Source organism: Temnothorax nylanderi, unplaced genomic scaffold (assembly GCF_030848795.1).
Source record: "Temnothorax nylanderi isolate EJ_2023f unplaced genomic scaffold, tnyl_v1.0 TNYL_tig0098_pilon, whole genome shotgun sequence".
NCBI classification, from domain to species: domain Eukaryota; kingdom Metazoa; phylum Arthropoda; class Insecta; order Hymenoptera; family Formicidae; genus Temnothorax; species Temnothorax nylanderi.
The window spans coordinates 197,658-210,033 of record NW_027249160.1 but is presented as its reverse complement, the minus strand read 5'-3'; the positions used below and the strand labels follow the sequence as shown (position 1 = coordinate 210,033).

General features: G+C 32.4%; 2 protein-coding genes across 5 annotated transcripts; one reads left to right on the top strand and one right to left on the bottom strand.

Moving 5' to 3' along the window:
* Window positions 1–726: 726 nt before the first annotated feature.
* Slv (sugar transporter SWEET1) lies at window positions 727–2,701 on the bottom strand. Its single transcript, XM_071711408.1, has 4 exons — window positions 2,485–2,701; window positions 2,004–2,081; window positions 1,632–1,914; window positions 727–1,469 (listed from the first exon to the last, which is right to left on the bottom strand). Exons 1-4 carry the CDS (start codon window positions 2,550–2,552, stop codon window positions 1,254–1,256), a joined length of 645 nt encoding a protein of 214 aa, XP_071567509.1. The 5' UTR covers window positions 2,553–2,701; the 3' UTR covers window positions 727–1,253.
* Window positions 2,702–4,522: 1,821 nt separating this feature from the next.
* LOC139775433 (leucine-rich repeat flightless-interacting protein 2) lies at window positions 4,523–12,328 on the top strand. 4 transcript variants are annotated; one of them, XM_071711405.1, is made up of 9 exons: window positions 4,523–5,186; window positions 6,263–6,440; window positions 7,443–7,569; window positions 9,687–9,826; window positions 9,906–10,169; window positions 10,628–10,772; window positions 10,844–10,969; window positions 11,105–11,319; window positions 11,435–12,328. In XM_071711405.1, exons 2-9 carry the CDS (start codon window positions 6,357–6,359, stop codon window positions 11,543–11,545), a joined length of 1,212 nt encoding a protein of 403 aa, XP_071567506.1. In that variant the 5' UTR covers window positions 4,523–5,186; window positions 6,263–6,356; the 3' UTR covers window positions 11,546–12,328. The 4 variants fall into 4 exon arrangements, with proteins under 4 accessions (XP_071567506.1, XP_071567505.1, XP_071567508.1 ...); XM_071711404.1 differs by having other exon boundaries at window positions 4,523–5,270; XM_071711407.1 differs by lacking the exon at window positions 6,263–6,440.
* Window positions 12,329–12,376: the final 48 nt, after the last annotated feature.

The following is a 12,376-nucleotide window of genomic DNA, read 5'->3' as shown; positions in this document are numbered from 1 at the left end:
TATTTAAATTTTGTGTGTGCATGTGTGAGAAAATAAATCAAGCTCATATTACATATATCATATAATATAATATCAGAATAATGGCATATGTTGTGTAGTGTGACTAACACTACAAAAGACTTTGTAGTGCTGTAATGCTGTAAGTTTCGTAGTGTTTAATTGTCCAGTTACTATTATGATTAGATTAGAAACAGAAGAGAACAACGTACTACATAAATTGAACTAATTTATCTGTCAATTGTTAGTTTTATATATGTATATTATACATATATAACTCTTTAATTTATGATATACCTCAATCCGAAAGAATATATTTGTCTTCAGAAACATTTATGCTGTTCAAAAGCATCTATCGTAAGAATATAAATCAAACAATGATAAAATATTTAGATTTATATGAAATTATATGATTTAAGGAAATTTAAATCAATTTATTTTTAAGAGTCGAGGATCACGTAAATACATCAATCATGGAATTTTTGCGTATCATGATATACATATGTACAAAAGTTTGAGCGAGTCTTTTAAAATATCTGAAGGAAAAATGGAGCATTGTGACATGAACAATGGCATGCGTTTAACTTCGGAATACAAGAAAGAATTATCCATCACTATTATTGGATACCTCGCTTCTACCAACGGGTGCAATGTTTGAAAAAGCGAAGGAACGTGATAGTGTATTATTTTTAAAGCACACATTATTCCAAGTAAATCAGAATGCACAAAGAATTGTAATATATTTATTTAAGTATTATATATTTTAAACATTTATATATTAATTTAATACTATACATATGTATTCAAAAACAAGCATTTCTAAAACTCCAACGACACTCACTTTAAACCTTCGTATTTTCTAGTTTTAATTTTTGGACTTTGACCCGTGGAAACTTTTGATCAGCACCACCTAAACCATATTTTTTAATTTCAGCCAATTTAATCGGAACCACCTATAAAATGTGCGGAATCCTTCGTTTGGAAATGGTATTAAGACTTAATGATCCAAATATAAGAATTTATCTCTTCGCACTTGAATAAAATTGATGTAGAAAAGATCAAACAATTAATATATGTATATTATTAAGAGCTACTTATGTGTAACATGAAAAATTAATACAAACTTATATATAGCACAGGATAAAATAAAAATATACTACTTTATGAAAAATTATTGATTTATAATATGTAATACTTCATTGTACAGTATTAATCGATCTGATTAATCCATAGAGCAAAATATATGATTAATCTTCTCATATAAAATAAGCTTGATCTGCTCGTTTGTTTGGGTAAATCAAGAACAAAGAAAGTTGAAAAGCTGACAAAATACAACCCATAAAATTTGGTATTTGTATAAATTCGTCACTGAGCAGACATCCATATGCGAACCACTGGCAGGATACTATCATGGAGGCCATTATGACTGGAAATGGTAAACTTTCTGTGCTTTTCATTCTTATCACATGTGCCTGTAACAAATTTAGAACTATCGATTACCGATGCAGTAATAAAAATCAGTATAATATAAAAAAGAAAAGACCAATTTTCTAATCAAAAGTTTCATTATTTGAACTATTCAATAAGATTTTGTGAATACATATAACAATTAAGAGGTGTTATTTCATACTTACAAGTGATATCAATGGCGATGCAAAGAATAATATAGTCAAACTGCAACTAAGAAATCCTACATATCTCTCAGCTAAAACTTTGTCTCTTTGATAAATACTGTACAGATATACAAGCAAAACCAAACAAATCGCTACTGTAAACTGCTTAATAGTAGTTGATCTTTTTACGTTGTATAAAATATGAATTAATACATAACATATTTGTAATATTGTTCCAAATATATTTACAGATATAATGAATGAATCTCCAATAAGTATTCCATATCTTAGCCACAGACTACAACTGTAATGATAACAATAGAATTCCAAATTAAAGTCATTATTTACTAATATTGGCAAATATTGCTTAAGTAATTATATTACGATACGTACGACATGAAACACGTCACAAAGGCCAATCCCGAGCTATCCCCAGTTGTACCATTTCTAATATATTTCTTGCATACCAATCTAAGTACAAGAAAATTTATTGACTTTGTTTGATAGACAAATCCAATAGAGTTTAACTATTAGTATACTATTACTACATGGTAATATAATGTTTCATAAGATCCGATAAAAGTATTAATTTAACATTTTATTAAATCTTTAACAAAATGTGCAATTATGTCAGTGTTATGCTGAGTAAAAAATAAGTAAAATAATATCTATCTATAAATTACATTTGAATAAAAAAATATGTAAATGAATAGCGGTCATACGAAAAGAAATTAATCGTCTAGATTGATTAACGTTAAATTAAATAAATTTTTAAATAAAGAAGGCATAAATCACGATAATAAATTTTTTAAATAAATAAAAAATCAAATGCTTAGTAAATTATCAAGGTTATTTGTTATCGTATTATACTCACACGCCAGCTAGAAACTGTAAAACTGTACAAATTGATGCCGATAATGCAAGTACATTCTTAATCTCCATCAATGATTTAGAACATGCATTTCTTTCACATTAATTATCATTTGACAATGTATTCAGTTTATCTAATCACACTATTATGCTCAATATCAGAAATCAGAAACGTTCCTTCTGCTTCTTTTTTTTAAGGCCATACGTATTACACTACGGTGTGTAACATCCGTTGATAATTTTTGACGCGAACGTTCTCTCCAGTGATGCGAGATCGCGCCACCGTTTCCTTTTTGTTGTACAGTACAACTTGTATATAATGCTGGGTCTACAATGCGAGTCGCAAGAATTGACCAATCACAGTCGATTATTCTCCTCAAATTCGACTGTGATTGGTCAATTCTTGCGACTCACGACTTTGCGACTCGCATTGTAGACCCAGCATAAGGGTGCCATTACATGGAGCGCGGAAACGCGGAAACGCGGAAGCGCGGAAGACAAAATTGACTAGATTTCCGTCGATCCGTTCCGTCTGTTTTGAATGCCTTATATTACATGGAGCACATTTTGAGCGGAAAAGCGGAACGGAGAATTATAAAATATTAATTTTTAACGGTATTTATTGATTAAAATGCTTGTATTCAATAGATAAGCTGAAAAGATAAGCATATTAATAAAAATTGCAATGAATTAAGTAAACACAATTTTAAGAAATGAATACAAATGTCTATTTGTCACTATACTGTTCCGCTTTTCCGCGCAAATTGTGCTCCATGTAATATAAGGAGAAACAAACTCGCGGAACGGACGCGTCAAATGTTCGTTCTTTTTCTCTGTACTGTTGCACGCAGATACCTCAGATAGGTTATGTATTTTTATAATATATTCTATCCCGCTTAGAATATTGTGGATATTTCTCCGTGAAATTGGAAAAGTGATTTAATTGTTATAAACTATTCGGTAGAACAAGCGCTAATGCATAAGTGCTCTATAGCCGTGACTCCTAGTGCAGGCTAGTTGTGGCACGTGCGAAAGACTCCAAATATATATATATATATATTCTATTAATTACAAATCTCGGAAGAAAAAGTTATTTTGTACTTCGTGTATTTTATTAATTATTTTAAAAGTATATCATGGATCCAAATATCATGTTAATGATTATTATGAAGTTTCTCATACAAGCAAGAGATGAACCGATGAGACATGCAGAAATAACAATGAAAAAAGTGACTTCAATGTATTATTTGTACTTGCGTTACAAGAAATTGGAAGACAAAAAGAATCGAAGAATATGGGTACGACCTATTTTTACCGAAGAAAGAAGACTTGCACAAGGTGACAGCAACAATTTACTTGTAGAGATGAGATTGACAGATCCCGAAAAATACTTCAACTATCTCAGAATGTCATCAACAATCTTCAATGAGTTACTCAAGCTTGTATAAAATATTGTATATGTATTTAATATCTTGTATTTAATATCTCAAGCTTGAGATATTAACTGTTAAAGTTATATACTTGATGTTTATTGTTTAGCACTTCTTGGCACACACACACACAAAACACGCATGATTTCCGCTGTTCCGCTCAAATGCGATAGAAAGAAGCGACGGAAACGCGGAATCTAGTTACTTTCTTTCCGCGTTTCCGCGTTTCCGCGTTTCCGCGCTCCATGTAATGGCACCCTTATACACCCGTATTCATACTATGAATACGGCTCAAAGTCGGACAACCTTTCGGACAACCTTTCTGTCCGCGACTATACACAAGGCTTTAAGGCTGTGTTCCAATATTCACTGTCATTTCTGAAAATCTATAGTTTACGTGTATGTATGTATGTATGTATGTATGTACATATGTACATACACTGTAGCACTTTAGTTAATTAGAGTGAATTTTGGAACGCAACCCAACGTACATACATATGCCGTCGGTTAACGATGTTATCGATCGGTACAGTCGATAACATCGAAATAGTATCTTAATCCTTTCAAAGATGACTCTATTCAGTTAGAAGAAAGCCTGTTCGTTTAGCTGAACTTGTTGCACAGTTCATCTACTTATTCTCCTTTTCTCTCCAACACGAAAGGTAAAAGAAAAAGAGGAAAGATGAACCGTGCAAGAAGTTCAGAAAACGAACAGGCCCTAGACATAGGACACGGCAAAGAGCGGTGAAACGCGGCGCGGCGCGGCTGCGCGGTCACGCGGTGCAGCATAGTGCAACACGGTGACGGTGTGGTGCGGCGCGGCGCAGGCTACTCTTTAGGTGTTTCGTTTCGTGTTCATCACTATTCTCACAGTCTCACAGACCACACACACGCCGTCACACGCAGACAGAGTGCGAGCGAAGTGGTGCGAAGTGCGGAGTAGTGAGGTTTGGAGTGGATGCAAGAGCGCGATTAAAAAATGTATCTTTCGCTAAGCTCAAGTGCGGCACCGCGCACCGCATTTGTCGAGTCTCACGCTTGAGTGGACCAGTCGCCGGTCGGCCGACGGCCGGTTATTGAAGGATCTTGGAACGATTCTTACGTATCTCGAGACGGAGCCCGTAATGCCTGTAACCGCCGGTTGTAAATTAAGATAGACTCGACGATACCGCCAAGTCCGCCAAAGTCATCGCGGATCGCGGAGTGTCCAACCAGCCAAGTTTCGTATCGCGTTGTGACCAAGTCATTCGATTATATTCCATCGATTGTATTTATAGTACGTACTCGGCACTTATCCTTGCATGCGACTTGGTTCGGGAAATGTCTATCTATCCACCGCGACTGACCACGTATTCTAGTCGTAAGTGTTCGCCCGTAATGAACAACAGAATGGTGGAATCGCAATGAAAAACTCATACATATGTACATACATATACATACATACATATTATATATATATAATATATGTGTACGTATGTGCATCACGCGCGCGCGCGCGCGCGATGTGTGTATGGTGTGTGTGTGTGTGTGTGTGTGTGTGTGTGTGTGTGTGTGTTGTGTGAGAGAGAGAGTGTGTGTGATTGTATATGATACGCCACCCAAGCGCACGCGCGCGCATATGTCGTCTAGAATGGCTAGATGTTCGTTTGTAGTGTACATAATATATCGTAATTCTTTCTTACCTCACGCGTACCCGATTAAATTCTTTTGTGTAGCTTTGTAATAGTTATGCTGTACATGCATTAAAATACAAAAGTTCTATGTAGAAAAAAGAAAAGAAAGAGGTATATATTAAAATAATAAATATATTGAATTTACATGCGTGCGCGCATACAGCGATTGCAAATTTTTGTATTTGGAAAATTGTTTCATGTGATTCCTGTGATTGATTTTCGTTTTCGTCCTTTTTGAGTATAGTACATGGACTACAAAGTGTCATAATTTTCATATAAAATGGGATTTGAAGGAAATAACAATCAATCAGATTAAATTAATAATTTAGCGTAATAGAATCTCTAATAAATTAATAAAATCTCACTATAAAGTTTTGAAACTGTCTATCAAACTTGGCAAATACATATAGGCTGCATTCGAGAAGTGCGCTATTAGCGCTATTTGCTTATTCTAGCCTTGGTTTACACCTAATGAGCGATAAAGAATGATACGGTAGCGCTAATAATGAATGCTCCCCGAATGCAGTCACAATAAGATTAATTGTGACCAAGTGATTACAATTAAAATTATAAACGAAAGAGAAATCCTATTTAAATTCGGTACAACATTGATTTGTCACGTTATTGACTTTCCTGCAAATAACCACTCCAGCTTACATTTGTATAAATTTGTCCTTAGCTAATCGTTTACCTGTTAATGTGGTGTCAGCTAGACGTGGATTCTTCTAAAATCGTTACGTTTGAAACAAAAGTTGTAAGAAAAGAAATTCGAAATGGAATCGGCTATAGCTGGGCGAAGGCGTACTGCCACACGGCATTCTGCAGAAGATCAAGCGCTCGATCAAATAGCTAAGGAGGTATGATCTCGATGATACAAAAAAAAAAGAAAACAATATATATATACATAATATGTATATATACTATGTTCTATGTTGAAAAACAATTGACATGCATAAACATAAGTTTGTATTACAAAATTATATTAGATATTATTTGTACAAGTCACTTATTTATTTAAAGTAGTACGTATAGTTGTTCAGTTATCCTTTTATTTAATTTTTCAGTGCAGTTATCCTTTTGTTGTGTATGTATGTATGTGAGTGCTGCAATTAAGAAATTAAAATTTTTGCTTCCAAGGGTTTTTGTCAGTCTTTACAATACTTTTATTCTGTTCTATGTTAATTTGTCTTAGAAATAATTAATCGATACAAATTGTGCTTTTTTTCGCTTTAAGAATATAAATTATTATGTTAAAGCAGGAGCATTGCTTATATCTTATTACTGTTGGCTTAAAACAGTGCTTGTGAATAGACTCTTATAGTTATAATTGTTTGCAGATTTCTTAGATCTTTATACATTTTAGTACAACCGTCTTATGTATATGTCTTTGAGGGAACAATGTTTCATAAGCACGTTACAAATGTTTTCTTTTGTAATTTTTGTAACGTCATCAGATACTTGCAAATATAATTCTTTTATGTGTAATCAGATATATGTATTCACAGATAAAATATATTACTAATATTACGCACATTTGCTTGTTATTTATTAATTTATATTCAGATAAAATGTATTGTTAACATTTCCACATATTTTGTTTATTATCTATTTATTAATTTATTAAATTAGTTAATTAATAATATCTAATTATAGCTTGATTTGTACAGCAACTGTACATAAGTAATTTGTCTTTCGATAAAAATAAACTTATAATGGAGGAGTACATAATTCCTTTTGTTTTGCTAGTTACTCTAATAGATGTTTCATCCAAAAACTTTCTAATATGGTTATAATGAATGAAATGTAATTATACATATGTTCTTGATAATATATTGGATTTTCTATATATGTACTTTCAGGCAGAAGCAAGACTGGCTGCTAGGAGACAGGCAAGAGCAGAAGCTAGGGAAATACGAATGCGTGAATTAGAAAGACAACAGAAAGAGGCAGAGGAGAATGCTGATAGGGTTTATGACATGTGTGCAGGTAGTTTTAAAGAAATAAATCGTATCTTAAGTTTCATGCTTTATACTTCGATACGTTTTCAATGATTTATTTCTAAAACAGCTTTCTTTGTGTGATTCGCAACAGTTGTGACAAACTTCAAGGGAAGGAGGAGAAGGAGGGCAAATCTCGTCAAGCGCATTTTCGGTAACCAATGCTTTAAAAGTGCAATCCGTGTATTCAGATTGAACATCATTGCTGCAAGCGGCTATTTATAAAAAAAATATATTGCAAAACAAAGCAAAATTATAAATAACATCAAAACTTACCTTTCTTCTAGACGTAAGGAAATATTACTTAATGTTCTAAATTGACGAGATTTATCATCCCCCAAAAGTTTGTCACATTCTTCTAAATCATTGCGTACGCGTATACAATCTGATGGCGTATTCAATCTGAATACATGCATTGCACTTACAAAGCACTGATTACCGAACCCTTTCGAAAATGCTTGACGAAATCTGCCCTCTCTCCTTTCTTTCCCCAGAAGTTTGTCACAAGTGTTGCGAATTCCCAGTAAACACAGAATAGGTATAACTGCTATGTAAGGCTGATGGAAGAGAACGAAACGTAGGTTCTTACGTCTATCGTAGACGCAAAGCAAGGCAGAGAGAAAACCGTATACGTAAATAGTGAGAAGCAATCGTGTGGATGCGTGTAGTTACGTCTACGATTACGATCATTACGATAGAACCTACGTTTCGTTCTCTGCCATCAGCCTTATACAGGAGTAACATAACGGATGTTATATTTAATATTTAATTAATATTCAGGTTATATATGTATCTTTTATTAATGTATAATATGTGTACCATGCGTATCAAAAGTTCTAGAATGGTCAGTTATCTCAAAACGTATTGGTTTATTGGAAAAAAAGTTAGAGAGTTCCAAGGGGATTAATAGACGATCTTATTAGATTTTGGGTTCGGGACTCGTGTTAGATTCAGTGAGCCCTAGTAGGGCCCAACACGAGCCCCGTACCCAAAATCTAATAAGATCGTCTATTGGCCCCTTTGAATTCTTCAACTTTTATCTGAAATATTTTTCCAATAAACCAATACTTTCAGAGATAACAGCTTGTAACACTTTAAATGCCTCACCCTGTATATGCTATATTAAATTTTTGTTACATAGTTGCAATTTCGTAAGAGTAAAACTAACATCTATATACGCGCGCATATTATATATACAGGGTGAGTCATTTTAATTAAACGCAGGTGACGCAGTCAAATATCTCGAAAAATATGGACGATACGGAAAAATGTTTCAGACAAAAGTTGTATGGTCTAAAGAGGGACACATGATTCCGATGTGAGTCATGTCGTCGTTTTCAAAATATTTTTAAGGCAACATTTCTTAAATGGAACTTGATTTTTTCCTTGAGATAAAAGTTGTAGAACTTGTCGAGACGTTTTCAAAACTATAATAAAGCTCTCTTTCGTTAAGAATTTCCTGAGATATTTAAAATTTTATTATAATATTTTTAATATAAAACATGAAATATCTCGTATTCACTTTTCGATGACTTTACCTTCATACTTTTATACGTAGAATAATGAAAGGAATCGATTGTTGTAAAAAAAAACAATAAAAAAGATATTTTAAAAATTTTGATTGCATCTTGTAGACGCATTCAATTGTGCAAAATTACAAATGTAAAAATTAATATTATTATTCGCTTCCTTTCATTATTCTACGTACAAAAGTATGAAGGTAAAGTCATTATAGAAAAGTGAATACTTCACCAGATATATTTCATATTTTATATTTAAAAAATATTATAACAAAGTTTTAAATCTCAAGAAATTCTTAACGAAAGAGAGCTTTATTATAGGGTTTTGAAAACGTCTTGACGAGATTTACAATTTTTATCTCAAGGGAAAAATCAAGTTCCATTTAAGAAATTAGTCGCCTTCAAAATTTCTTGAAAATGACGACATCTACGACATGACTCACATCGGACTTATGTGTCCCCCTTTAGGCCATACACCTTTTGTCTGACATTTTTCCGTATCTTCCATATTTTTTGAGATATTTGTCTGCGTCGATTAAAATGGCACCCTATATATTATATATTTTATATATATATATATATATAGGCGATGTAAATAGAACTATGAGAGTAACTCCAGATCCAGTGCGTACATCACGACTTCTTACAAATTCCAACAATTTCCAATCAAGTCGTAGATCTTCAGAAGATTCATTGGAAGACGCAGGGTTAAGCAGAGATATTAGGGTATATCTACAAACCTTTTCGTTCTGCTACTCAATTTTCAATGATACTAATACGTAGTATTTTTACAATTTATATGTAGATGGAATTAAAAGAATTTGAAGAAAAGTTCAGGAAGGCAATGATAGCTAATGCTCAGCTAGACAATGAAAAATCATCATATGCCTATCAAGTTGATTTATTAAAGGATAAATTGGAAGAATTAGAAGAAACCACTGCGCAATTACGTAGAGAATTGAGAGAGAAAAATCGAGATGTTGAGCAGTTAAAACGGGTCAGTCAAAGACTGAAAGAAGATTTAGATATTTGTAAAGCGCAATTACTAGAAAGAGATACACTTATACAAGTACGTATATTGAGTACGGCTCAAAATACCATATATAATATTGTTTATGTGAAAAAGTATCTTGTGTAATATAATTTTTATCATATAAACCTGAAATAAGGGTGCAATCCCATGTAGAGGAAAAAGCAGAACTGAAAAGAAGCATAGTAGGAAGTCACCAATTAGAACGTTTCTCCAAAAGACATCTGTACCGATTTTAAATGACCATGTCTTGAAAAACAAAGATAATTTAAAATCATTGCAAATTTTCAGTTAGAATTCTCTCCGTTTTTACGTAAAATATATTCCATGGAGAAAAAACTCAGTCATAAAAGCGGAACGGAATGAAGGGAGAGCATAACGAGTTAGATATGCATATGATCGTATTTTCGAGAAACGTTCTAATTAGTTACCTCCCATGCTTCTTTTCCGTTCCGCTTTTTCTTCTACGTGGGATTGCACCCTAAATTTTAATTTAGGAAAACGGTTTAGTCATTGTTGACAATAACGAAAGTGAAGATGAAGATAACGAAAATATTGAAAATGGATTATGTCATAGAAAGAGGGTACTAGTCAGTACAGAAGCTGCAGAATTATTAGAGACGGCTGGTAAAGGTTCACTAGGTATATTAATTAATTGAGAAGTCAAACATTTATTACCGGACAAGATTTTACAATACCTGTATACCTTTTAGATATTCGACTGAGAAAGTTTGCTTCGGAGAAAAAGGAATTGCAAGATGAAATTCGCCGTTTAAGATTGGAATTAGAAGAAACTAGGAATCGCGCGAGACCCGAAAAATCATCTGGCTCAATCTTAGGTTAATATTTACATAGACTTATTTAAAAAACCTAAATTATATGTGTAATTATCGATGTATTACAATATTTACATTATTTACAATATAAATACTGTAATACTGTTTTATTCATATTAATTGATGTATTTGTTGCAGGTTGTTTAACAGATAACGAAGATATTCAACGTGAAGCGAATAAATTATTGGCCGATTATAAATTTAAATTACAAAAAGCAGAGCAAGATATGTCAACGTTGCAAGCGACAGTAGCTAGATTAGAAAGTCAAGTAATTCGTTATAAATCAGCTGCGGAAGCATCTGAAAAAGCAGAGGATGAATTGAAAGTAGAAAAAAGGAAGTTGCAAAGAGAAGTATGAATTCATTTTTATCGCAGATTAAGAGATCTATACTCGTATCATACATATCAAAGCGACTTACCAAATTATAGATACACTTACGGGGTTGTTAATATTTTTATATTTTTAGGTAAGAGAAACACAAAGCCGTGTAGAAGAATTAGAAACAGCAAACTCTCATCTACAAAGGAGGTTGGATAAACTTAAAAACGCTAAATCAGCTCTTCTAAAAGAGCTTTGACAGATTGATGTTTGCAAAGATGTACAATAAGTCTGTTACTTGTATCCTGAACAAATCGTGATCCGATGTTGCCTCCATATTAATACCACTTAACATTTTGAATATAATTTACAAAGGCAAAGATTACGTATTACCATTATAACATTTTACTGTAGCGGATGTCATCCAGACATGAAACCACAAAGAATTGCTGTGGAAAAGATCCCTACCTCTTACATTTACCAAGTCTTTGATACCAACTTATTCTCACATTATTCTTTAATAGAATAATAAGGCACTTTTTAATACATTTTGCGTTACATCTTTCTATATATTTATAAGCAGTTATAGAGCTGATTTAATACTTGATACTTTTATGTAAGTAACAAGTAATAAAATGTATTCGTTTTTGTCTTGTTGCAATAAGTTTGTGAAAATTATTTTAAATTACTAATATATATTTTTAAAAGCACGAAATATATTTATATATTATAATGAACATAATATAAACGTCGAATATTTTTTGCCATATTAAATTTAATAGAATTCAATTCATTTTTTTTCTCCCTTTAACTATCCCTGTGATAAAGGCATAATAAATATTTTAACAGTACTATTAATTAAATTGCTGCATTCAAGATGGACTAAAAATGTAATATTTTATATTTAAATTGCATCTAGAACTGACTTTTGTAACAAAATATTTGTACATGCCTTTATTCGGCAAACTGATGTGAAGTAATATACATGTATAATAATGTGATCTTTGTACACATTTAAAATAAATTAAAAATATATTGTTGACATTTTTTTCATCCATATACATTTTTTATATTATATAAAATACAAACT